General features: G+C 47.1%; 1 protein-coding gene across 1 annotated transcript; it reads right to left on the bottom strand.

The window, feature by feature from the left end:
- Positions 1-3470: 3470 nt before the first annotated feature.
- On the bottom strand, positions 3471-17046 carry LOC125285511 (pyruvate carboxylase, mitochondrial-like). Its single transcript, XM_048230014.1, has 5 exons — positions 17032-17046; positions 16698-16877; positions 10212-10460; positions 4772-4912; positions 3471-3705 (listed from the first exon to the last, which is right to left on the bottom strand). The coding sequence occupies exons 1-5, from the start codon at positions 17044-17046 to the stop codon at positions 3478-3480; spliced, it is 813 nt and encodes a 270-aa protein (XP_048085971.1). The 3' UTR covers positions 3471-3477.
- Between the last annotated feature and the right edge of the window lie 7954 nt (positions 17047-25000).

Below are 25000 nucleotides of genomic sequence, written 5' to 3'. Positions count from 1 at the left end.
TCTAAACACTTCAGGCACACACACACACACAGCGCCAGTGTGGACTCAGGTGGTCTTTGATCACTGACTCACGTCACTCTCCTCACTTGTCACAGGGACCATTTTGCACGTAAAGAGAGTGTGTGTGTGTGTGTGTGTGTGTGTGTGTGTGTGTGTGTGTGTGTGTGTGAGAGTGTGTGAGAGTGTGAGAGTGTGTGTGTGTGTGTGTGTGGCGTGGTGGGATAGTGGCCTGACAGAGATGATCGATGAACAAGAGACGTCCATGCGCTCACAGTTCTGTTATTTTTAGAAGAATCTCTATTTAATTGACTACAGTCACACTAACTCACGCATGTCTAATCATTTTCCAGCAAAAAAATCATTTTCCAGTGTGTGTGTGTGTGTGTGTGTGTACAGAAAGATTACAGAAAACACGATAACGTGAATAAAGAACTGAAGACTGAAGACAACAAGGCTCATCCTCTTGTTTATTGTTTTTATTCTCCAACACACAATATTTTCTGACAACAGAACAAGAGGTTCTGCTGGATTAGTATTTGCAACAGAACAAGAGGTTCTGCTGGATTAGTATTTGCACATCTTAACATTCCAGTTATCAAATAAACCAGATGGAGAGAAAGAGAGAAACTAACTTCACAGGAAAAAAAAAACACCAAACACACACACACACACACACACACACACACACACACACACACACACACGAGATGAGATACGAGATTCTACTTCCTGCAACATTTCTAATTAGTGGCTCAGTGGAGATTAGTTTGGTTGCCATCTGTGCGATCCCAACGTTATCGGTCCCCTACATCTCTTCCATTAGCAGCATACTGATTACTGATCACGGCGTCTGCACTAGCGCTGGGGATCTCTGTTCTCGGGGGCCCGCGGAACGTTCTGATTACTGATCACGGTGACTGCGCTGCACTAGGGCTGTGGGTTTCTGGTTCTCGGGGGCCCGCGGAACTTTCTGCCGCCGCAGAACGCGACTGCGTGGCGAGTCGGAGGCTGCCAGGCGGGTGGTCGGAGCGGAGTCTGGATCAAAGGACCCGAACGGTCACCGTTAATCTGGTGGTGGAGGGCCAGAGGAGGGTGCCCTGGTCAAACTGACCGTGATTATGGCGAGAGTGTGAGTGTGCCTGTGGGGTGGTCTGGTCAGGTGGCGCTTACCCCTATGCACAGAGAGCAGGGGTCACAGAGCTGACCATTAACCGTTAATAATGCAGAGGGGGTATGGAGGTCTTCCTGACCAAACCTGCCGTTTAGCCCTGACCATTAACCGTTAATAATGCAGAGGGGGTATGGAGGTCTTCCTGACCAAACCTGCCGTTTAGCCCTGACCATTAACGTAAATAATGCAGAGAGTTCCCTGTGTTCTGTAGTCTTGTGCGCAGTGCAGGCCATTTCACCAGTCACCTCTTCAGTGGTGGTTGTGTTCAAAGAGAAGAAGCCTTTTCCATCAGGTTAATAAAAGCGTCCTGGCGTAATGAAGCACTGTATGTGTGTGTGTGTGTGTGTGCTGTGGTCTCATCGTGCCTCATTAGGGGTCCAGCAGCCCACCTATGACCACCCCACAACACCAACACCACCAGGGGTACCACACAGCCATAATCAATGGCAGGCACCAATTACATCTGGACTACTAGCGGACATGACCGAGGCCTGACCGCCTAAAGAAATGTCCTCAGGTGTGTGTTAACCAACAGGAAAACTTCACACCCTTCTCTTGTGCTTCTGTGTGTGTGTGTTAACCCTCAGGACAATACTTTTGTGTTACTATATACATTCCGGTGTGTGTGTGCTTTTTAACCCCCTAACACCACATGTGAACTTTCACAGTCATAATGTACAATACACAAATAAAAGAACTGTGACCCTGTTTCAGAGATATAGACCTCAGGAGAGAATGCCACGCATCGGAAAGGAATGGGAGTCAGATGCTTTGTGTTCGCATGTGACAAACAAACTAACAAACAAAGCAAAACAACCAAATAAACAAGTGATCTCGGGGGCAGTCCAGCCCCATCTCAGCACAGGTGTGTGTGGACTAAGGCCTTAATGAGCGTCCTTATGGTCCCTTCACCCACACGTACACACACACACACACACACACACACACACACACACAATCACCTCATCGGCTCAGTACCATACACTTAAAAACACACACACACACACACACACATATACACACACACACACACACACACACACAAACACACACACACACACACACACCTGGGCAGACCCGGGCCGGATTGGACACAGTGTGCGCTGCTGTCTGGGCAGCGACATTCCCAGCTTTCCCAACTCGGATTTCCAGTTGTCCCAGTTGGTCTGAGATTCACAATTGAGGGCCGAAACCAATAAACAGAGTACAAGGCAACGGGGCGGAACCTGCACACTGGACACCATAGCGTGAGGACGTCTGTGCTGGACAGTGAACGTGTGCTCTGACTGACTAACTAACGGGGTGGGGGTTGGGGGGAGAGGAGGATTGTTGCGGTCACGTTTCCTGACTCATTGCAAACTACCCATAAAAGCTAACCTTGGACAAAATTAAAAACATGACATTAAGGGATATTAACTGTGTGACTACAATCCAACAACACACGTTTTTTTCTCACATAGTATGAGCATTTGCCAAGAGTAGCACAACGAGAAAAGCCTATGACATAAAGGAAACTGTTATTTATTGCTATGCTAGCTAATTCATTAATTCATCAATTAATTATTATGACAGTCTGGAGTTCACAGCTGACAGGCACATGCTAGACTAAGCTGACATCAGCATGACAGATCTATTACCAGACAGAGGGATCTACCCTACAGTTAGAAGTAGATCAGACAGACAGATCTACTGTACGTTACTGTTAGAAGTAGATTGGATACATCAAAACAAATGCAAACGCAACAGAAAGCTCCGTCTCCAACAAAAACACATCGACACACACCTCCCAACCCCACGGATTCCTGGTTAATGTAGTTAATAGCTCCATAGATTTCCTCTTTTATACAATACATCTACAAAATTACACCTGTCTATTCTCTCTTCTCTGAGTGCCTTCATCATCTAACTCTAACCGTACTGGCTCGGAGCAGAAACGGGGGAGGGTGTGGCACCTGGCAATGGTGGTGGAGTAAACGGCTCTGAAAACACTGTGTTGTTATAACAACGCCATTACAACATCAACACAACGCCATTACAACATCAACACAACGCCATTATAACATCATAAGAACGCCATTATAACATCATAAGAACGTCATTATAACATCATAAGAATGTCATCACAATATCATAGTCATGGCATCATCACAACGTCATGTTGTCATGGCGTGTTGTTATAACAACGCCATTACAACATCAACACAACGCCATTATAACATCATAAGAACGTCATCACAATATCATAGTCATGGCATCATCACAACGTCATGTTGTCATGGCGACGCTGTATTGACCCCCGCCCCGGTCTACTCGGTGATCTCCATGATGAGGTCATCTCCCTCCAGGCTGGTGTCGGCGCTGACGTAGATCTTGGCGATGGTGCCAGAGATGGGCGAGTTGACCACGGTCTCCATCTTCATGGCGCTGAGCACGCACAGGGGCTGGCCCTTCTCCACCACGTCGCCCTGCTTCACCTTCAGCAGCACCACCTTACCGGCATCGGCAGATCCTTCCACCAGTTGGAAGTGCACGCCCTGCAGGACAGAGGAGACGCTTAAATCAACACCATCATGCATCTCATACCAGGATTACCACCATACATTATACCAGCCATACCATTATACCATCAACACCATCATTATACCATCACATTATACCATACATTATATACCATACCATACCATACATATATTATACCATCGCCATACCATACATTACACCATACCATACATTATACCATACGCCATACCATACGCCATACCATACACCATACCATACGCCATACCATACGCCATACCATACATTATACCATACGCCATACCATACATTATACCATACACCATACATTACACCATACCATACATTATACCATACGCCATATACATTATACCCGCCATAACATACATTATACCATACGCCATACCATACGCCATACCATACATTATACCATACGCCATACCATACATTATACCATACACCATAACATACATTATACCATACGCCATACCATACATTATACCATACGCCATACCATACATTATACCATACATTATACCATACGCCATACCATACATTATACCATACACCATAACATACATTATACCATACGCCATACCATACATTATACCATACGCAGCAATGTGTGTTAGACCAGAGGAAATGCTTAAAGCAACACCGCCATACGCAGCAATGTGTGTTAGAGCCATACGCAGCAATGTGTGTTAGAGCCATACGCAGCAATGTGTGTTAGAACCATACGCAGCAATGTGTGTTAGAGCCATACGCAGCAATGTGTGTTAGAGTAGAGAGGTATGAACTCTATACAGTAATATGTTTTAGAGCAGAGGAGATGCTTAAAGCAACACTACCATGTGTGTGTGTGTATGTGTGTACTGTATGTGTATGTATGTATATATGTATGTGCATGTATGTATATGTATGTATGTATGTATGTATGTATATGTTTATGTATGTATGTATGTATGTATATATATATATGTATATATGTATGTATGTATGTATGTGTGTATGTGTGTGTGTGTGTGTGTGTGTGTGTGTGTGTGTGTGTGTGTGTGTGTGTGCATTTGCAGGCATTTGTACCTTCATGGCCACTGTATCCTTGACCAGCACTGAGCGGAGCTGGCCGTTGAGCTCGAAGAACACCTCCCTCTGGCCCACCTTGTTCAGGTCCCCCAGCGCCAGAGCCTTGATGTGCAGCGTCTTCCCTCGCTCTAGCTCCACCTGGTGGAGGGGAGGGGAGATGGAGGGAGAATTTTATTTCCAAACATCACCAAACAGTATATGGCTGTATAAAGTGGCCTGGTGCATTATGGGTCAGCAGGAACAGAGAGGTGCATTATGGGTCAGTAGGGACAGAGAGGTGCATTATGGGTCAGCAGGGACAGAGAGGTGCATTATGGGTCAGCAGGGACAGAGAGGTGCATTATGGGTCAGCAGGGACAGAGAGGTGCATTATGGGTCAGCTGAGAGAGGTGCATTATGGATCAGTACGGAGAGAGGTGCAGTATGGGTCAGCAGGAACAGAGAGGTGCATTATGGGTCAGTACTGAGAGAGGTGCAGTATGGGTCAGCAGGGACAGAGAGGTACATTATGGGTCAGCAGGGACAGAGAGGTGCATTATGGGTTAGCTGTGAGAGGTGCATTATGGATCAGTACTGAGAGAGATGCAGTATGGGTCAGCAGGAACAGAGAGGTGCATTATGGGTCAGCAGGGACAGAGAGGTGCTGTCACTCCCCGATGTGAGTCGCTACCCGATGTGAGTCACGCATGCTCAGATTGATAGGTTTTACGGCATAACGCCAAGGGATCTGACTGAAATCCATAAAATAATTCACTTTTCTGTTTCAAAAACGTTTTAGGTATCTAAGATTGTTTGATTGCTAACGTTAGCAAACGCCATTCAAGTGACAGCCTTTGTTGTGCTTGATTGCTTACTTACTTGCCAGCAGTGAACAAACTTCGTTATGTAGGTCAATTTTTATTGATATTACAGAAGTCTCTTGCTAACAGGCTACTTCAGCCTTTAATCTAGAACTGACATTAGAGATCATGCCGTGAAAATGTGATGCCTTACGCTAAATAGTACATTACTGCTGTGTAGGCTAATGTCATTATTCTGTGGCTAACAGCACTGGTAGTTGCAAAGTAGCAAAGTGACGCATGCGCGACTCACATCCGGTAGCGACTCGCATCGGGGAGTGACAGTGCATTACGGGTCAGCTGTGAGAGGTGCATTATGGGTCAGTACTGAGAGAGGTGCAGTATGGGTCAGCTGTGAGAGAGAGGTGCATTATGGGTCAGCAGGGACAGGGAGGTGCATTATGGGTCAGCAGGGACAGAGAGGTACATTATGGGTCAGCTGTGAGAGAGAGGTGCATTATGGGTCAGCAGGGACAGAGAGGTGCATTATGGGTCAGCTGTGAGAGAGAGGTGCATTATGGGTCAGCAGGGACAGAGAGGTGCATTATGGGTCAGCAGAGAGAGAGTTTCAGTATGGGTCAGCAGGGACAGAGAGGTGCATTATGGGTCAGCAGGGACAGAGAGGTGCAGTATGGGTCAGCAGGGACAGAGAGGTGCATTATGGGTCAGCTGTGAGAGGTGCATTATGGGTCAGCAGAAACAGAGAGGTGCATTATGGGTCAGCAGGGACAGAGAGGTGCATTATGGGTCAGCTGTGAGAGGTGCATTATGGGTCAGCTGTGAGGGGTGCATTATGGGTCATCAGGGACAGAGGAGCAGTACTGGAGACAGAAATCAAAACAAACCCCCAAAACCACAAAACAACTGGACAGCAGAACACAGGAGCCAGACAACCAGAGAGAAAGAGAAAGACAGTGTAGGGAGAGCAACAGAGAGAGAGGCGGATATGTGTGGTAAAAAGCAACAGGGCCTCCCTGTTTCTTTCCATCCGATCTGCCTCTCTCTCTGGTAAAAACAAACTTCTCTCCATCCTTCTCTCGCCCTCTCTCTCTATTGCCCCCCTTGTACCCTTCTCTCCATCCTTCTCTCTTTCCTCTCTCTCTCTCTCTCTATTGCCCCCCTTGTACCCTTCTCTCCATCCTTCTCTCTTTCCCTTTCCCTCTCTCCCCCTCTTTTTCTCTCTCTTCTCTCCATCCCTCCCCCTCCCATGAGGCCTGGTGTTAGAGAGACGTGCTGTCAACTGGAAATGGATACAGCAGGTGATCCAAGCTCAGGTTGCCTAGCGATCGGCCCTCAGAAGATACCCAGGGCTCCGCGAGACGGCGTGCCGCGTCACACAGCACACATTCCATGGCTGGCCTTGCGTCACGCTTGCATTCCATGGCGTGCCGTCACATAATGCACATTACATGAGCGTGCATGTCAAATAATGCACATTACATAAGCGTGCATGTCACATAATGCACATTCCATGAGCGTGCACGTCACACAGCACACATTCCATGAGCGTGCACGTCACACAGCACACATTCCATGAGCGTGCACGTCACACAGCACACATTCCATGAGCGTGCACGTCACACAGCACACATTCCATGAGCGCGCACGTCACATAATGCACATTACATGAGCGTGCACGTCACACAGCACACATTCCATGAGCGTGCACGTCACCAGCGCCGCGTCACATAATGCACATTACATGGCGTGCCGCGTCACAGCACATTCCATGGCGTGCCCGTCACACAACATTCCATGGCGTGCATGTCACACAACACATTCCATGACGCGCATCACACAGCAAGACATTGGCCGAGCGTGCACATTAAACAAGGCAAACCGTGAGGGTGCAGTGAGCTCCTTAACCGCTACACTACTGCACGCTAGCCCAGCTCCTTAACCGCTACACTACTGCACGCTAGCCCAGCTCCTTAACCGCTACACTACTGCACGCTAGCCCAGCTCCTTAACCGCTACACTACTGCACGCTAGCCCAGCTCCTTAACCACTATACTAGCACCGCCCCGTTCACGTCACACAGCACACATTCCATGAGCGTGCACGTCACACAGCACATTCCATGAGCGTGCACGTCACACAGCACATTCCATGAGCGTGCACGTCACACAGCAGAGACATTGACGGCGTGCACATTAAACAAGGCAAACAGTGAGGGTGCACATGGAACTGCAAATATGCCTAATCAGCCTCTCCGCTCTTCTCTGAGAAGAGAAACACACTCATTCTTACAGAGCATCTTAATGATGCCATGTTAATGAAATTACCCACTTCATTTGAAGCACAATTAACTAATTATTGCTGCTTAAAACACACGGCAAACGAAGAGATAAATATAATTATAGAGATTCCAGCATTAGCTGTGAGGAAAGTGTGCAGAAAAACATCATTGTAACGGCCCTTTTCTCGGCATCTGGGCATGCAGCCTCTGCTCTGCTCTGCTGCAGGCCAGGGTGGGCAGTGGATACTGGGCAGCAACGGATTTAACATTTCTGGACAAGCATGTCTGAGGAGGGGGTGCCTACACACACACACACACACAGACAGACAGACAGACAGAGGAACACACCCACCCACACACACACTCTCTCTCACACACACACACTCTCTCTCTCACACACACTGACACACATACACACACACACACACTCTCTCTCACACACACTGACACACATACACACACACACACACACACACACACACACAGACAGACACTGCTGGAAGTCTGGAGCAGACAATCTCCCGTCATGGCTGTGTTTTTATTTTACAGTCTAAAGGCCACACTGGTCTGTCAATATAAATATTTACTGCATGCGCACACACACACACACACACACTCGTGGAGAGCTTGGAGCACTGCGTCTTGTTCATGAATAACATGAATATTGTCCAGCTTATAAATAATGTATTCTGATTGGTTGTTTGTGTGCCTATCCTTCCCATGAGCAGCCTGAACGCCACGCTCTCCACGCGATCACTCTTATCCTGAACGCCAAGTGATCACTCTTATCCTGAACGCCACGCGATCACTCTTATCCTGAACGCCACGCTTATCATACTTTATCCTTACACTGAACGCCACGCGAACACTTACACTGAACGCCACGCGATCACTCTTACACTGAACACCAAGTGATCACTCTTATCCTGAACGCCACGCGATCACTCTTATCCTTACACTGAACACTTACACTGAACGCCACGCGATCACTCTTATCCTTACACTGAACGCCACGCAAGAACCGATCGCACTCTTAACGATCACTCTTATCCTGAGCGACACTCTTATGCTTACACTGAACTGGCCACGCCGCGATCACTCTTACACTGAACGCCACGCGATCACTCTTACACAGAACGCCACGCGATCACTCTTATCCTTACACTGAACACTTACACTGAACACTTACACTGAACACCACGCGATCACTCTTATCCTGAACGCCACGCGATCCTTTATCCACTGAACACTTACACTGAACGCCAGCGCCCGATCACTCTTACACTGAGCGCTGAACGCCTTATCCTGAGCATATAGCGATCACTCATCCTGAACTGCCAGCATGCAGCGATCACTCTTACACTGAACGCCACGCGATCACTCTTATACTGAACGCCACGCGATCACTCTTATACTGAACGCCACGCGATCACTCTCTTATCCTGAGCATGTAGCGATCACTCTCTTATCCTGATACCTTATCCGTATACCACGCCGATCACTCTTTATACCTGCCAGCGATCACACGATCACTCTTATCCTGAACGCCATGCCCTCCATGCGATTATTATACTGCGGACATAGCTGTTTTTAAGTGCTATTAAAATCTCCAGTTTTTACACTTTTCCTTACAGTCCTCATTGGCAGTGTGTGTGTGTGTGAGTTAGTTGTGTGTGTGGGGGGATACGCACTAGTGGAGGTCATGGGGTGATCATGGGTAATTTAGTGTCATGTTTAGAGAGAGAGATAAAGTGAGAGAGATGAAGAGAGGAGGAGGAGGAGGAGGAGGAGAGCCAAACAGAGCGGCTCCAGCATTAGGAGCAGATTTCATAATAACGGGACAAGAGCAGAAGGACTAAGGAGATTACATTTGCACACTTCTAAAGGACGCACATCTCCAACACACTATAGAGCCAGAGTGTATTAGAGAGAGAGAGAGAGAGGGATGAGGAGAGAGAGATGAAGAGAGAGAGGGAGAAAGAGAGAGATGAGAGAGAGGGAGAAAGAGAGAGATGAAAGAGAGAAAAAAAAGATGAGGGAGAAAAAAAAGATGAGAGAGAGAGAGATGAGAGGAGGAAAGGTAGGCCAGAGAGGAGGAAAAAAGAGGGACAGAGAGAGATGGAGAGAGAGATGAGGAGAGAGATGAAGAGAGAGATGAGGAGTGTGAGGTAGACCAGAGAGGAAGAAAAAGAGGGACAGAGAGATGGAGAGGGATGAGGAGAGAGATGAAGAGAGAGATGAGGAGTGTGAGGTAGACCAGAGAGGAAGAAAAAAAGAGGGAGAGAGAGAGAGGACATTAAAGGCAGAGAGAGGAGTAGAAGGTCACATGGTCCAGAGCGCTTTAGAGAGGGACGCCCACCTCAAACTCCTCGGCGATCTTGGGTCCGTCCAGGAAGAGGCGTGTGTTGAGGCAGTCAACGGGTCCGAAGTTCTTGGTGAAGTCACGGAACTCCTGGAAGACTTTGGGGTACATGGCGGCGGACATGACATCCTCGGGGGTGATGTCATCATCGTGCGACTCGCGGAGCTGTTTCTCCATGGCCTCGAAGTCCATGGGGGGCAGAGAGGCACCAGGGCGACCCTCCACACGGGGCAGGTTCTTCAGCACCTACGGAGCAGCAGAGGGGCATTAGGACCAGCACCAAACACACTAGTGTTAATTTTGTCACCCATTTTTAATTTAGTCTTAGTCTTGTGTCTAATTTTAGTCTTTGTCATATTTAGTCATTCAAATTAATCTTTGTCATAGTTTTAGTCATTCAAATATCATTTTTGTTAGTCTAGTTTTTAGTCATACTAAAAAGTCTTAGTCAATTTTAGTCTAGTCTCGCCATTTTAGTGTAAAAGAAAACTAAAGGTATCTTAGTCTTAGTCAGTTTTAGTCAACACATTTTAGTCTTTTTTATAACAAATTATTTCTGATTACCATTTGAGTCAAATAGTGTTTCACACATCTCAATTTTTCCAACAATATTGTGTGTCCACAGGGCTACTCGCCTGTTATAATTACTCATTCTGATTTTTGTGAGTCAGTATGTTTACATGCACATTGTAAGTCGAGCTACAGTTATAGCTCGGCTGGGATTTGACCATAGACAGTAAAAGATTTGACTGGACCACTGTCATATTCAGACCAGTGTTTCTCAAAGTGTGGTCCGAATCACTGGTGGTCCAAGTAAGCTATCTCAAGTGGTCCGCGGAGCAGACGTGGTAAAAAAATATAATATAGATGAGTTGTTTGCAATATTGAACCAACTTGTATGTAAAAACAGTTCTGCAACACTGTCTATGTAAGATATGCCAGTTTAAATCATACAGTATGAATCCACACAATAAGCAAAGTGCAAAGACAATAAGCAAGGTGGTTCAGTGAGTAGGCCTATTGTGTAGACTAATTATAGGCTACTGTTGAAGTAGGTCTAATCTTTTTTTTTTTTTTTAGCTAGGGTTAGTTAATGGTCCTGAAACTGAAAAAGTTTGAGAAACACTGTCAGAGACCAAAGTATTAATGTTTTACTCCGTCCGCTAGATGCATGATATGCTCAAACACAACACATTCCCCAAACAGACTTCCATCTTAGCCATAGCTAACTTGCTAGCTTAACTTTCCATATTAGCTTACTTTACTAGCAAACTTTGCATCATCAGTCTAACTAGTTAAATATAGTTGACATTACATGATGAACATTTTCGTGATGGACATTCTGGTGGATGTTAATTTGTATGAGAGAAGCTTCAACTTCTGGGTATGTAGCATTGTGGCATAAAGCTTAGGTAGTTAGTTTGGTAACTCTGGCAGAAATCTCCAGTGTTCTTGTTCCATGTAGTTTTGTGTTGCAGCCACAGGGTTGCAGCAACAGCACGTAGACTAGCCTACAGGAAAGCTGATAGATAGATAATTTATTGATGAACTCATTCGAATATTTTGAAAACATAACAGCTAGATATTCTGTCTTCTCATTTTGTAGACCTAAAAATGAAGAGAGATTTTATCTTTAGTTCTTATTTCATGCAAAAACATTTTAGTCCCGGGCCTTTTCGGGCCAACAATAATTCATCTTAAAATAGTCTTAGTCAGTGTTTCAGGACATTACTGCCGCCTCGCCATCGCCTCGCCTTAGTCATGAAAAAAAAGGTCGTTGACTAACATATTTCCTCTCGCCTCGCCTGACCTAAATTAACACTAACACACACACACGCACGCACGCACACACACACGCACGCACGCACACACACACGCACGCACACGCACGCACGCACACACAAACACAAAAGTGTAGAACCCTAAATGGACCCTATTTGAACAGATTTGACAGGTAAACTAATTGTGTAAGAAATGAAAGGAAAGGTTCTTGTCGACAGGTCAGCATTAGCCAACATTAGCTCTCCGCATGGCCAAACCCTATTACAGGAAATCAGACTCAGGGCTGTCATTAGGATCACAAAGTATTGTTTACAAATACACACACACACAAAGCGGGGCTAAGTGGTACAATATTTCAGTAAGAGAAGCAGAGCCACACACACACACACAGACTTACTTAATGGCTTTTATGTTTGAGAGAGAGAGGAAATGTGAGCAGACACAAGGGCAGATGTGAGATCTGCATGGGGACATGCCTGTGTGTGTGTGTGTGTGTGTGCCTGTGTGTGTGTATATGTGTGTGTGTGCCTGTGTGTGTGTGTGTGTGTGTGTGTGTGTGTGTGTGTGTGTGTGTGTGTGTGTGTGAGACGTTCCACCAGAGAATGCCACCGCTCTTAGCACAACAACATCAACAGCGTTACCACACACACACACACACACACACACACACTGACGAGGGCCAATGGGGAGGCAGTGATTCATGATTTATTTAACCCAGTTGGTGTGTGAATCACAAGGGATGAGGGACACAACTACACACACACATGCGCGCGCACACACACACACCCACGCGCACACAAACACACCCACGCACGCACACACACACGCACACAAGCGTGTTGTGTGTGTGAGGTTCACAGTAGTGATCCTGTGTTTAAATGAGTTTATAAATCATCTCATGCTAATGAGAGCGAGACGTCAGCCTGATACACACTTCGTCATGCTGCTCATATCCAACTCAATCCAGGTGAAGACGTCCCGTTTAGCGTAGTCATTGGATACACTTAACGGCTGATCTAGAAGAGACGAGTAGTTTCCTCCGATCACATTAGCGTTATCTCAGGAGACGCGATCACATTAACATTATCTCAGGAGACGAGTAGTTTCCTCCGATCACATTAACGTTATCTCAGTAGTTTCCTCCGATCACATTAACATTATCTTGGTAGTTTCCTCCGATCACATTAATGTTATCTCAGGAGATGAGTAATTTCCTCCGATCACATGAGCGTTATCTCAAGAGACGAGTAATTTCCTCTGATCACATTAACGTAATCTCAGGAGACGAGAAGTTTCCTCCGATCACATTAACGTTATCTCAGCAGACGAGTAGATTCCTCCGATCACATTAGCGTTATCTCAGGAGACGAGTAGTTTCCTCCGATCACATTAACGTGATCTCAGGAGACGAGAAGTTTCCTCCGATCACATTAACGAGAAGAGAAGTTTCCTCTGATCACATTAACGTCATCTCGGGAGACGAGTAGTTTCCTCCAATCACATTAACGTTATCTCAGGAGACGAGTAGTTTCCTCCGATCACATTAACGTTATCTCAGTAGTTTCCTCCGATCACATTAACATTATCTCGGTAGTTTCCTCCGATCACATTAATGTTATCTCAGATACAGCAAGACGCTCATTCTGAACTCTGGGCTGGAGACAGGGTGACGAGTGTGTTTCATCTACTGATTAAGTGACAGGGTCAGGGACCCACACACGCACACACTAACATACACACACTAACATACTCTCACACACACACACACTAACATACTCACACACACATACACACACACAAAGGGTTATAGAGAAGCAGATGCTAACGTGGTGCTGAGAGGACTGGCCTGGGCCTGGGCCAGAGGTCAGCCGAGTCTGGGCCAGAGGTCAGCTGAGTGGGTGTGGGCAGTAGAGTAGGTGTGGGCAGTAGAGGAGCAGTCCATCCTGGTCTACTCAGCCTGGGCCCTTTACTCTGACAGAGCTAATAAAACAGTCACCTTATTACACGCTAACCTACTCACTCACTACAATACACACTCACACACACACACTAACACACACACACACACACACACACTCTAACACACACACTCTAACACGCGCACACACACACATACACACCAACACGCGCACACACACATCCATCTGGCAAGGGGAAGCCGGAGGAGAGAGAGAGAAAGTAAGAATCAGAGAGAAAGTGTGAAAGAGAGAAAGAGAGAGTGCTTTATTTATCCCCAAGGGGACATTTCAGTGGGGGGGAAAGAAAGGGAGAGAGGGAGAGGGCAAGATAGAGAGAGAGGGCAAGAGAGAGAGAGAGAGAGGAGGGAGAGGGCGAGAGAGAGAGAGAGAGAGAGAGAGAGGAGGGAGAGGGCGAGAGAGAGAGAGAGAGAGAGAGAGAGGAGGGAGAGGGCGAGTGGAGAGAGAGAGAGAGAGAGAGAGAGATGAGCAAGACAGAGGAGGAGAGGAAGGGAGGAGGTGAGGTTATGATGTGCTGACATTTTTCTAAAGAAAGAAAAGCATGTCTGTATTGTGCCCTAATCTGTAGCCCCTGGTCACAGAGGCAGCACGAGATGAACTGCTGCTCATTCTGCCCCGAGATCGATCCATCCATCCATCCATCCCTCCATCCCTCACACACTCACTCACACACTAAACAAACAACACCAGCACGTGTGTGTGTCTAGCTGCAGGAGTCGGAAGCACAAAAAGGGATTTAAGACAATAAATTAAAATGATGAATTTCATCTTCACGGTTTGCCTTTCTCTTACAAAACAACAACATCGCCTGAGGTGACACACTGCGTGTGTTTGTTTGTGTGTGAGTGTGTGTGTATGTGCGTGTGTGTGTGCGAGAGAGTGAGTGTGTGTGTGTGTGTGAGAGAGAGAGAGAGAGAGAGATGAAGGGGCCTCACTTTGGGCCGTTTACCTCCACAGAAGAGAAATGAGGACTAGAGAAGACGCACAACAACAACCACCACCACAACAACCACAACCACAACAACAACAACAACAACAACAACCACAACACAACACCACATTAACTTATAACAACGCATGCTAAACCGATGACCAATTTATTCAGAAAGGACCAACAAAAGCAAATTATTCCCAATGGCTCCACTTGCTTGTCCAAACTGAAACGCATTAGAGTCAACTTTACTGTTTCCCAGTGATGGAGGACCCAAATTTGTCTGAGAAATAATGGATCTACAGAGAAGTGTGTGGTGGGAATGGCTGACGTTCCAGTAAGATGAACAGCACACAGCTCTGTGGAGAGCAGAGACATCAGCGCGGACACACACACACACACACACACACACACACACACACACTAAACAAACAACACCAGCGCAGTGACAAACAGCCAGGGCTCCCTTTTCTTCTCCAAGGAGGAGGAGGAGGAGAAGGAGGGTTGTTTATGAGGATACTCTGTATATCAGACAGTTTCTGTAGAAGAGAGGGAGAGAGAAACAGAGAGAGATTGCAGGGTGGTGGGCCAGGTCAAAACCCCACCAGGAAGGAGACATACTTTCTTCTGCAGACCTCCATGGCAACAACACCATCCTCATCCTCTCTTGGTCAGCCCAAGGCTGTGCACTTTAGGCCAGAGAGCCTCCTTCACACACACACACACACACACACACACGCCAGGAGCTAGAGTGTGGTTGGTAGCGGGCTGCTCTGCTTCAGCTGTGGATACCAGCTATAGAGGCCTGGGGCTGCTTCAGGGGGCAACTATAGAGGCCTTGGGCTGCTTCAGGGGGCAACTATAGAGGCCTGGGGCTGCTTCAGGGGGCAACTATAGAGGCCTGGGGCTGCTTCAGGGGGCAGCTATAGAGGCCTGGGGGGCTTCAAGGGGCAGAATTTGATGAGGCTTCTTATCAGTAGTCTGGAGAGATGAGTGATGTTGGCTGGATTAGTCCTACTGCTCTGTCTGGCACTACTGCAGGCTAGCGGGTGCACCAGTGGGATTCCACACTCTGTAGATCTGCCTTGGCTAATACACCCAAGAGCACTGTGCCTAGCTGGTTGGCTAATACGCCCAAGAGCACTGTGCCTAGCTGGTTGGCTAATACACCAAAGTGCACTGTGCCTAGCTGGTTGGCTAATACACCCAAGAGCACTGTGCCTAGCTGTTTGGCTAATACACCCAAGAGCACTGTGCCTAGCTGGTTGGCTAATACACCCAAGCACACTGTGCCTAGCTGGTTGAGCTACTCCAGATGCACTGTGCCTAGCTGGTTGTGGTCCTAGCTACATTGTGCTGCCATGGTTTAGCTGGTCCCATCTACACTGGACAGTAAAACCACTAGTGTCACTAGTGTCAAAGTTGGAGTGTTAAGTTCCATTTATTCTATTTAGAGTGTACTGTAATATTTCAATACTGCAGTTTACCAATTTGGAGTAGGAAATGCACTCTGGACTGTGTTAAATTCCACTCTTTAGGGGTTACTTTGACACTGCAAAATGTACTGTGCTGTCATGGTTTTGCTGGTACAATCTGTGTTTTACTGGTTATGGTGGTTCAGCTGGTCCCAACTGCACCCGGTGTTACTGTTTTAGCTTGTAGTGTGTGTGTGTGTGTGTGTGTGTGTGGTCCCATCTGTGTTTTACTGGTTATGGTGGTTCAACTGGTCCCAACTGCACCCGGTGTTACTGTTTTAGCTGGTAGCTGGAAGCGTGTCAGGTGTGAATTCCGTACCTTGGTCCTGAAGGGTTCTGGGAATCCTCCGTGCGGAATACCGATGTGTCCCTGCAGGAACTCCACCACGGAGAGCGGGAATGAGAGCTCATCTGCCCGCTCCTCCACCTCAGCCCGTGTCAGAGAGTTCTGTACCATGAACTGGGCCAGGTCGCCCACGATCTTAGAGGACGGGGTCACCTGGAGACAGCGGCAGGAGAGAGACAGGGTCATTAGAAAGACAGAGGCGGGAGAGAGACAGGGTCACCATGGAGACAGGGTCATTAGAGAGACAGGGCAGAGAATGTCTAATAAGGGGAGAACCTTCACTCTCGGAACTCTTCCGGTGTGGTACTGCATCTAGGGCCATGGGCCAGTCCAGAATGAATGGAGGTCTATGGAGCTGTACCCCTCAAAATCCACTTTTTCGAGGGATATAATTTTTTTCAAGTAATTTGAATATTGTATTCAAAGGGGAGGCAAAGACAATACACTGGTTGAGTATTATATATTTTAAAAAAGACACTTAATTGTTCTAAAAAGCCTTTCAAACATGTCAATGACGTCATTCATTAGCATGGTCATAGCATAGCATAGCATCAATGCTAGCGTGTTATGGGCAACAACGCACCCAACCTGTAAGAAACTTAAAAGGACATGACTCGGATTATTTCACTTTTGATTGATAATCCATATCCATTTTTGGCGTAAAAAATAAAATAAAATCTGAGGGTTTCAGTTGTTAAATAAGTGAAAACAATAAATGTAGCCATGTAGCTCCATAGGACCCCATGTATTTTGGACTCGCCCGCGATCGCCATCTAGGTGAACTCTGGTGAACTGCAGCCAAATTCGGTTTGTTTGGGATTAATAGAGAGTGGGGAGGCTCTACGTAGACGGGCTCTGGACAGGGTCACCATGGATACAGGGTCATTACAGGACAGGGTCACACAGAGACAGCGGCGGGAGAGAGACAGGGTCACATGGAGACAGAGGCGGGAGGGAGACAGGGTCATTAGAGGACAGGGTCATTAGAGGACAGGGTCATCAGGGTCATTAGAGGACAGGGTCATTAGAGGACAGGGTCATCAGGGTCATTAGAGGACAGGGTCACTAGAGGACAGGGCCACTAGAGGACAGGACCATTAGAGGACAGGGTCATTAGAGGACAGGGTCATCAGGGTCATTAGAGGACAGGACCATTAGAGGACAGGACCATTAGAGGACAGGACCATTAGAGGACAGGGCCACACGGAGACAGAGGCGGGAGAGGGCAAAACTAGGGCAGGGGTCGGCAACCTTTTTTGCCTGGAGAGCCACTTTTACACTTTTAATCTCAGAAGAGCCACATAAAGACGGTTACAAGAAAAAGTTTGGATATTTAACATACAGCTACTTTCATTCAACAGAGGATTTTTCAATACATTTTCTACTAGTTTTAAAAGTAATGTGCAAGTAACTTGAAATGCAAAGTGGAATGACAGAAGTATAGGGCTTCCCATGTAGGCTAAACACCACCCCCTATTTTCCCAGTGTCCTTTGGTATGCAAAGTAGGCTAATCATAGTTCACAACACAACACTCAATTTTCATTGACATGTCATTGGCGAAATTGAACATTAGGCCTACCAATGATTAGATTTGGTGATGGCCTTGGAGTCTGGCTGTATTCAGTGAGGTGAAGTTTCATGCAAGAATTGAGGCTGTCATCATTTCATCTCACATATGAAAAATATAAAGACAAACCTGTGCTCACGTTTAAGGGCAATTCCACGCAAAACTGTCATATATCCATAACGCCAACTAATAGCCTACCATGGCATTGTGTTGGCGTTATAAATGTGACAGTTTTGCGCGGAATTGCCCTTAAACGTGAGCGCAGGTTTGTCTTTATATTTTTCATATGCAAGTGGAATAGGGTTAACACAGCAATACTAACTGTTGAAAAGTGATAACGGCAGTTCGTTTTCATTTTTCAGAATCAGTCTTCGGATGGAGACTTTTCCATTTCAGCCCCGTTGTGTTTGCGCTCGCAAGCTGTGCTCACTGATGGTTCCTTTTTGATATTTTCCTACAGCAAGCGCGCACATCTCTAGCCTACAGCAAGCGCGCACATCTCTAGCCTACAGCAAGCGCACACATCTCTAGCCTACAGCAAGCGCACACATCAACATTAACAATTAGCCTACAGCAAGCGCACACATCAACAATAACTATTAGCCTACAGCAAGCGCGCACATCAACAATAACAATTAAAGAGTAGTTTCCTTATCTAGCCTACAGCAAGCGCACACATCAACAATAGCAACCCTATCTGTTATCACCGGCCATTGCAGAAAACGGCATCATGCCAAAAGGGGCAGAAATGTCAAAAGGGGCAGAAATCCCCTTCACCTCCAGGAACTTAAACGGTCCTCACCGACAGAAACCTCCTTCTCCATGGGCTTGTGGAACTGTCAATCCGCAGTCAACAAAACCGACTTCATAGCTGGCTATGCCAACCACCTTTCATTGGAACTCCTTGCTCTCACTGAGACTTGATCAAACCAGAGAACACTGCCACCCGGCTGCACTCTCCACTAACCTTACACTATCCCACACCCCTCGCCTATCTGGAGGAGCGGGATGGGCCTGTTGATCTCCAACAAATGGAAATTCACCCCGCTACTGCCTTCAAAACAAATATGTCTCATTCGAATTCCATGCCATCACAGTGATCGCCCAGCAAAACTCTACGTGCTGGTCATCTACCTCCAGGCCAACTAGCTTAATTTTATTGACCAAACTTGACACTCTGCTATCCTCCATCCCTGAGCATGACTGTCGCTTCTTGTTCTCGGGGATATGAACATCCACTTAGATGCCCCAGGCAACAACGGACTTCTTGGCCCTGGTCCACTCCTTTGACCTCGAACTGGTTCAAAGCCCACCGACTCACAAAGCTGGCAAAGAGCTTGACTTGATCTTCTTCACTGAACTGCAGCACAGACACCCTCATGGTGACGCTTCTCCATCTTTCTGACCACTTCTTCATCCAGTTCAACGTCAGCCTGTCAGAACAGCCTCCGCTCCTCAGCCGATGGTCACGCTCCGCCCGAACATCCGAACCTGTCTCCAACGCACTTCTCCTCTGTGGTTGCCTCGGCCCACCTCCACTCAACACCTTCTCCTCTCTGGAGGTTAATGAAGCCACTGACTCGCTTTCTCTGCTCCACACTGACCCGTGTCTAGACGAGCTGTGCCCTCTTACCACAAGGCCAGCTCGATCCAAACATTCTCATCCATGGCTAAATGATACCCTCCGACGCGCACTAAACTCAGAGCTGCGGAGAGGAAATGGCACAAATCCAAACTAGTTGACGACCTCAAAACTACCAGACACTCCTGACCTCCTTCTCAGCCAGCATCACTGCTGCTAAGACTGCTTTCTACCATGACAAAATCAACAGCGCTTACAGACACTAAAAACTTTTCTCAACCTTCAAAGTATTACTCAACCCTCAGCTGCCTCCTCCTCCATCCAGTTTTACCAGATACCCTCGCTCATTTTTTAAAACACAAAGTGGCGTCAATCAGCAGTCAATTCTCTACATGCCCACTCAACGATCTGACTCAGATACCGCACTCCTACAACCTCCTAGGGACTGCTGGAACATCTTTTTCAGCATTCGCCTTCTTCTCCGAGAGTGAAGTGTCCAGACTCCTGACATGCAGCCGTCCCACCACATGCTCGCTGGACCCTATACCTACGAGCCTACTTCAGTCCATCAGCCCGACCATCGCTCCAGCTATCACACATGTGATCAATGCCTCGCTAACCTCCGGCACATTTCCAACAGCGTTCAAAGTGGCCCGGTAACACCATTACTTAAGAAAGCTTCTCTCAACCCTGCTCAAGTCGAGAACTACCGCCCTGTCTCACTACTGCCTTTCCTATCCAAAGGCATTGAACGAGCAGTCTCCAAACAGGTCTCTGACTTCCTTTCACAGAACAACCTTCTGATCCAAATCAGTCTGGGTTCAAAAGCTGCCACTCTACCGAACCGGCTCTGCTGTCTGTAACAGAAGCCTTAAAAAGAAGCACACCGGGTCATCAGTACTCATTCTGCTTGACTTATCGGTTGCCTTTGACACGGTTAATCACCAGATCCTTCTCTCTATACTGGCTGACATGGGAATCTCGTTCTGCTCTCTCCTGGTTTGAATCCTACCTCACAGGACGCCAGTTAATCAGATCATGGCTTGGTCAGCTATCCACATCTCACCATCTTCACCACAGGGGTCCCCAGGGCTCAGTGTGTTGGGCCCCCCCCCTTTGCTATTTACACCACCTCCCTTGGGACAGATTATCATTGTTCAGACGGCTTTCTCATACCACTGCTATGCAGACGACACACAGCTCTATCTGTCCTTTCCACCTGACGAGACCCCCTGGTTTCAGTACACTGATCTCAGATTGCCTTTTCAGACATAGCTACATGGATGAAGGCACACCACCTCCAGCTGAACCTCTCAAAGACTGAACTGCTGGTCATCCCAGCTAAACCTACCATACACCACTTATTATCAACATCAAATTTGACTCCCCTGTCTGTTTCACCCCACCAGGACCGCAAGAAATCTAGGAGTTGTTCTCGACAAATCCAACTAAACTTCTCAGATCATGTTGCCTCAGTTCGCCCGGTCATGCCGTTTCGCACTCTACAACATAATGGAAAATCAGGACTTACTTGGACTCAAGATGCTACCCAACTTCTGGTTCAGGCAATAGTCATCTCACGACTCGACTACTGCACAGCCTCCCGACAGGTCTCCCAGCCTGCGCTAGTGAAACCACTTCAGATGATCCAGAACGCTGGGCGGCCATTTGGTCTACAACCAACCCAAAAGGGCACATGTTACCCTCCTGCTCATCCAGCTACACTGGCTACCTATGGCGGCTCAAGATCAAATTGAAGTCTCTAACGCTTGCCTACAAAGTAGTCTCCGGTTCTGCTCCCACCCACTTGAATGCCCCTCATACAGACTTACACTACTCTCCAGACCGCTGCCCCTCTGATCTAACCACGCCTAGCTCTACCACCGGGCACGCTCAAGCCAATCCAAACTTTTCTCATCTGTTGTTCCTCCAGGAACACACTGCCAGTTCCTACAAGGGCAGGGACATCTTTTCCACTTTCAAAAAACTCCTGAAGACCCAGCTCTTTAGAGAACATCTACTCTCATAGCAACACTTACAACACGCTTACTGATCCTAGCACTCACCAGCCGTTTTAAACTGGACAAGTAACTGCTAAAAAAACAGCACTCACCGACGCACTTTATATTCTTACTGTACTCTAATGTTTTTTGAAACTGTCCTAAAATTGTGAGAATTGTTCTAAAACTTACTGTTTACCATGTTGTTAGTCGCTTTGGTTAAAAAGCGTCAGCCAAATGTAATGTAATGTAATGTAATGTAAAAGTGTTCTCGTTGACTGAAATGGAGGGAAATCGGTGATTTTGTTTGATATTGACATATTCTGCAGGCTACGGTTACAGAGTCAAGTGAAGTGGGAAGTTATATAAATTACTCATATAGACCTATGAACTAAAATAAAATACATTTTAATTAAATAGGCCTACTCATTATTATTTGAGCCGCATCAGAGGGATCAAAGAGCCGCATGCGGCTCCAGAGCCGCGGGTTGCCGACCCCTGAACTAGGGGCTACGCAGTTCTGGGCTGCTGCTGTTAGTGATGATTTGGAGTTTGGCTCAAGAACTGCTTTGCTTTCTGACAGGGTTAGAACAGCAAGCACAGAGCCAAGTGCTACTCTAGTGTCCAGGTCTGCACTGCATACACTGTAAACACAGAGCCAAGTGCTACTCTAGCGTCCAGGTCTGCACTGCATACACTGTAAGCACAGAGCCAAGTGCTACTCTAGCGTCCAGGTCTGCACTGCATACACTGTAAGCACAGAGCCAATCTAGTGACCAGGTCTGCACTGTATACACTGTAAGCACAATGACAGGGCAGATAGAACAAGCAGATGGAGAGAGAAAAGAGAGAGAGAGAGAGAGAGAGAGAGAGAGAGAGAGAGAGAGGGGGTAGGCTAAAGAGAGAGGGAGGCAGGGAGGGAGAGAGAGGGAGGCAGAGAGAAAGAGGTGAGAGGAGAATGTTTCTACAAATATCAGAGTTCATGTCAGAGCCATTATCTGTGTTGGTACAAAACAGGCAGGAAGATGAATAGAGAGAGGGAGAGGGAGGAAAAAAAGAGGGGGAGAGAGAGAGATAGAGAAGAAGAAAGAACCAGGATAACAGAGAAAGACAATGAACATGCCACTAAGCTGAGGCACACTGACAGGCTAAATAACAAGGACAGCACAGGAAACCAGGCTGTCTCTGTGTGTGTGTGTGTGTGTGTGTGTGGTGAGACAGAGAGAGATGTGCTGCTGGAACAGAGGCCCCTGTGTCGGTAATGAGGTGAGGAGAGGAGAGGAGAGGAGAAAGGCCAACTATCTTTGATCACTTAATTTAGCCCAGTTAGGTCTGAGCAAGCGCTCACTAATGCCACTGATTAGAGGCAGATCAGACAGCACTTAATTTAGCCCAGCTAGGCCTGAGCAAGCGCTCACTGATGCCACTGATTAGAGGCAGATCAGACAGCACTGCCAAAGATTCTATAGTTAACTTAGCTTTATCAACCGTCTCTGGCACTGCTGCTCCCAGATCAGCTAGGCCTGAGCAAGCGCTCACTGATGCCACTGATTAGAGGCAGATCAGACAGTACTGCTGCTCCCAGATCAGTTAGGTCTGAGCAAGCGCTCACTGATGCCACTGATTAGAGGCAGATCAGACAGCACTTAATTTAGCCCAGCTAGGCCTGAGCAAGCGCTCACTGATGCCACTGATCAGAGGCAGATCAGACAGCACTGCCAAAGATTCTATAGTTAACTTAGCTTTATCAACCGTCTCTGGCACTGCTGCTCCCAGATCAGCTAGGCCTGAGCAAGCGCTCACTGATGCCACTGATTAGAGGCAGATCAGACAGTACTGCTGCTCCCAGATCAGTTAGGCCTGAGCAAGCGCTCACTGATGCCACTGATTAGAGGCAGATCAGACAGCACTTAATTTAGCCCAGTTAGGTCTGAGCAAGCGCTCACTAATGCCACTGATTAGAGGCAGATCAGACAGCACTTAATTTAGCCCAGCTAGGCCTGAGCAAGCGCTCACTGATGCCACTGATTAGAGGCAGATCAGACAGTACTGCTGCTCCCAGATCAGATAAACCAGAGAGGGTTAAAGCGGAGCTAGTAATCAAGGATCTTTGGATAAACTCTCCGCTCTCAGCAGGGCTTTCTCTTGGACAGGGGAGGCAGAGTGGGGATTAACACACACACACACACACACACGGGCGCACGCATGCACACACACACACGGGCGCACGCATGCACACACAGACAATCAATCTGTCTCTCTCTCTCTCTCCTCACTCTCTCTCTGGCATTTGATGTCTTAACCAGTCATTATCACCCGGAGAGAAGAAATACTCTTTACTGATTGGCTGGCGGGGTGGCTTTTAATTCTGAATAACGGGACACCTATGAAGTAGATCTGGTAAAAAAAAGTTTAATTGCCGTTCCATATCAATGCTTATGAATGGTAACTATAACAACGATAGTAGGATGACGGTTGAGCCTGAGGGCAGGCTTCACAACAATGGAATCAACTGTAAACAAGCTAACTGTCCATGCTATCGCTTCACAATGGAATCAACTGTAAACAAGCTAACTGTCCATGCTATCGCTTCACAACAATGGAATCAACTGTAAACAAGCTAACTGTCCATGCTATCGCTGTTATAGGGCCAACGAAAGTTGTACAACAAGCTGAACTAGTGAGCTTCTTTTTAAACTGAACCGTGTTTCCTTTGCTTTACAGTGGCAACCAGGATAAAGGGGATAACGGTTTTCGAGGTGTGTCCAGTTATACGGAATTAATGGACTCGGGCAGTCGTGGACTCCGCTGCGCGTCGGGGAGTTCTTTGCCCCTCGCCCTCGTCCATTAATTCCGTATAACAGGACACCTCGAAGGCCGTTATCCCTTACATCACAAACACTAACAAACACACCTGCACACAAACATATAGAGATACACACACTCACTACACACACTCCATGCTGAAGACTCTATATATAGTACATACACTACCTATTCTCTTTGATCTGTCTGTTTATGTCTTAACCAGATGAAACACACACACACATAAATAAATATATATTTGTGTAAGAGGAAGCCAATGGCATTTCCCCCTGTGACATCAGCTACTGCGCTGCCCTTTGA

This window comes from Alosa alosa, chromosome 2 (assembly GCF_017589495.1).
Source record: "Alosa alosa isolate M-15738 ecotype Scorff River chromosome 2, AALO_Geno_1.1, whole genome shotgun sequence".
NCBI classification, from domain to species: Eukaryota; Metazoa; Chordata; class Actinopteri; order Clupeiformes; family Clupeidae; genus Alosa; species Alosa alosa.
This window is presented reverse-complemented; position numbering and strand designations above follow the sequence as displayed.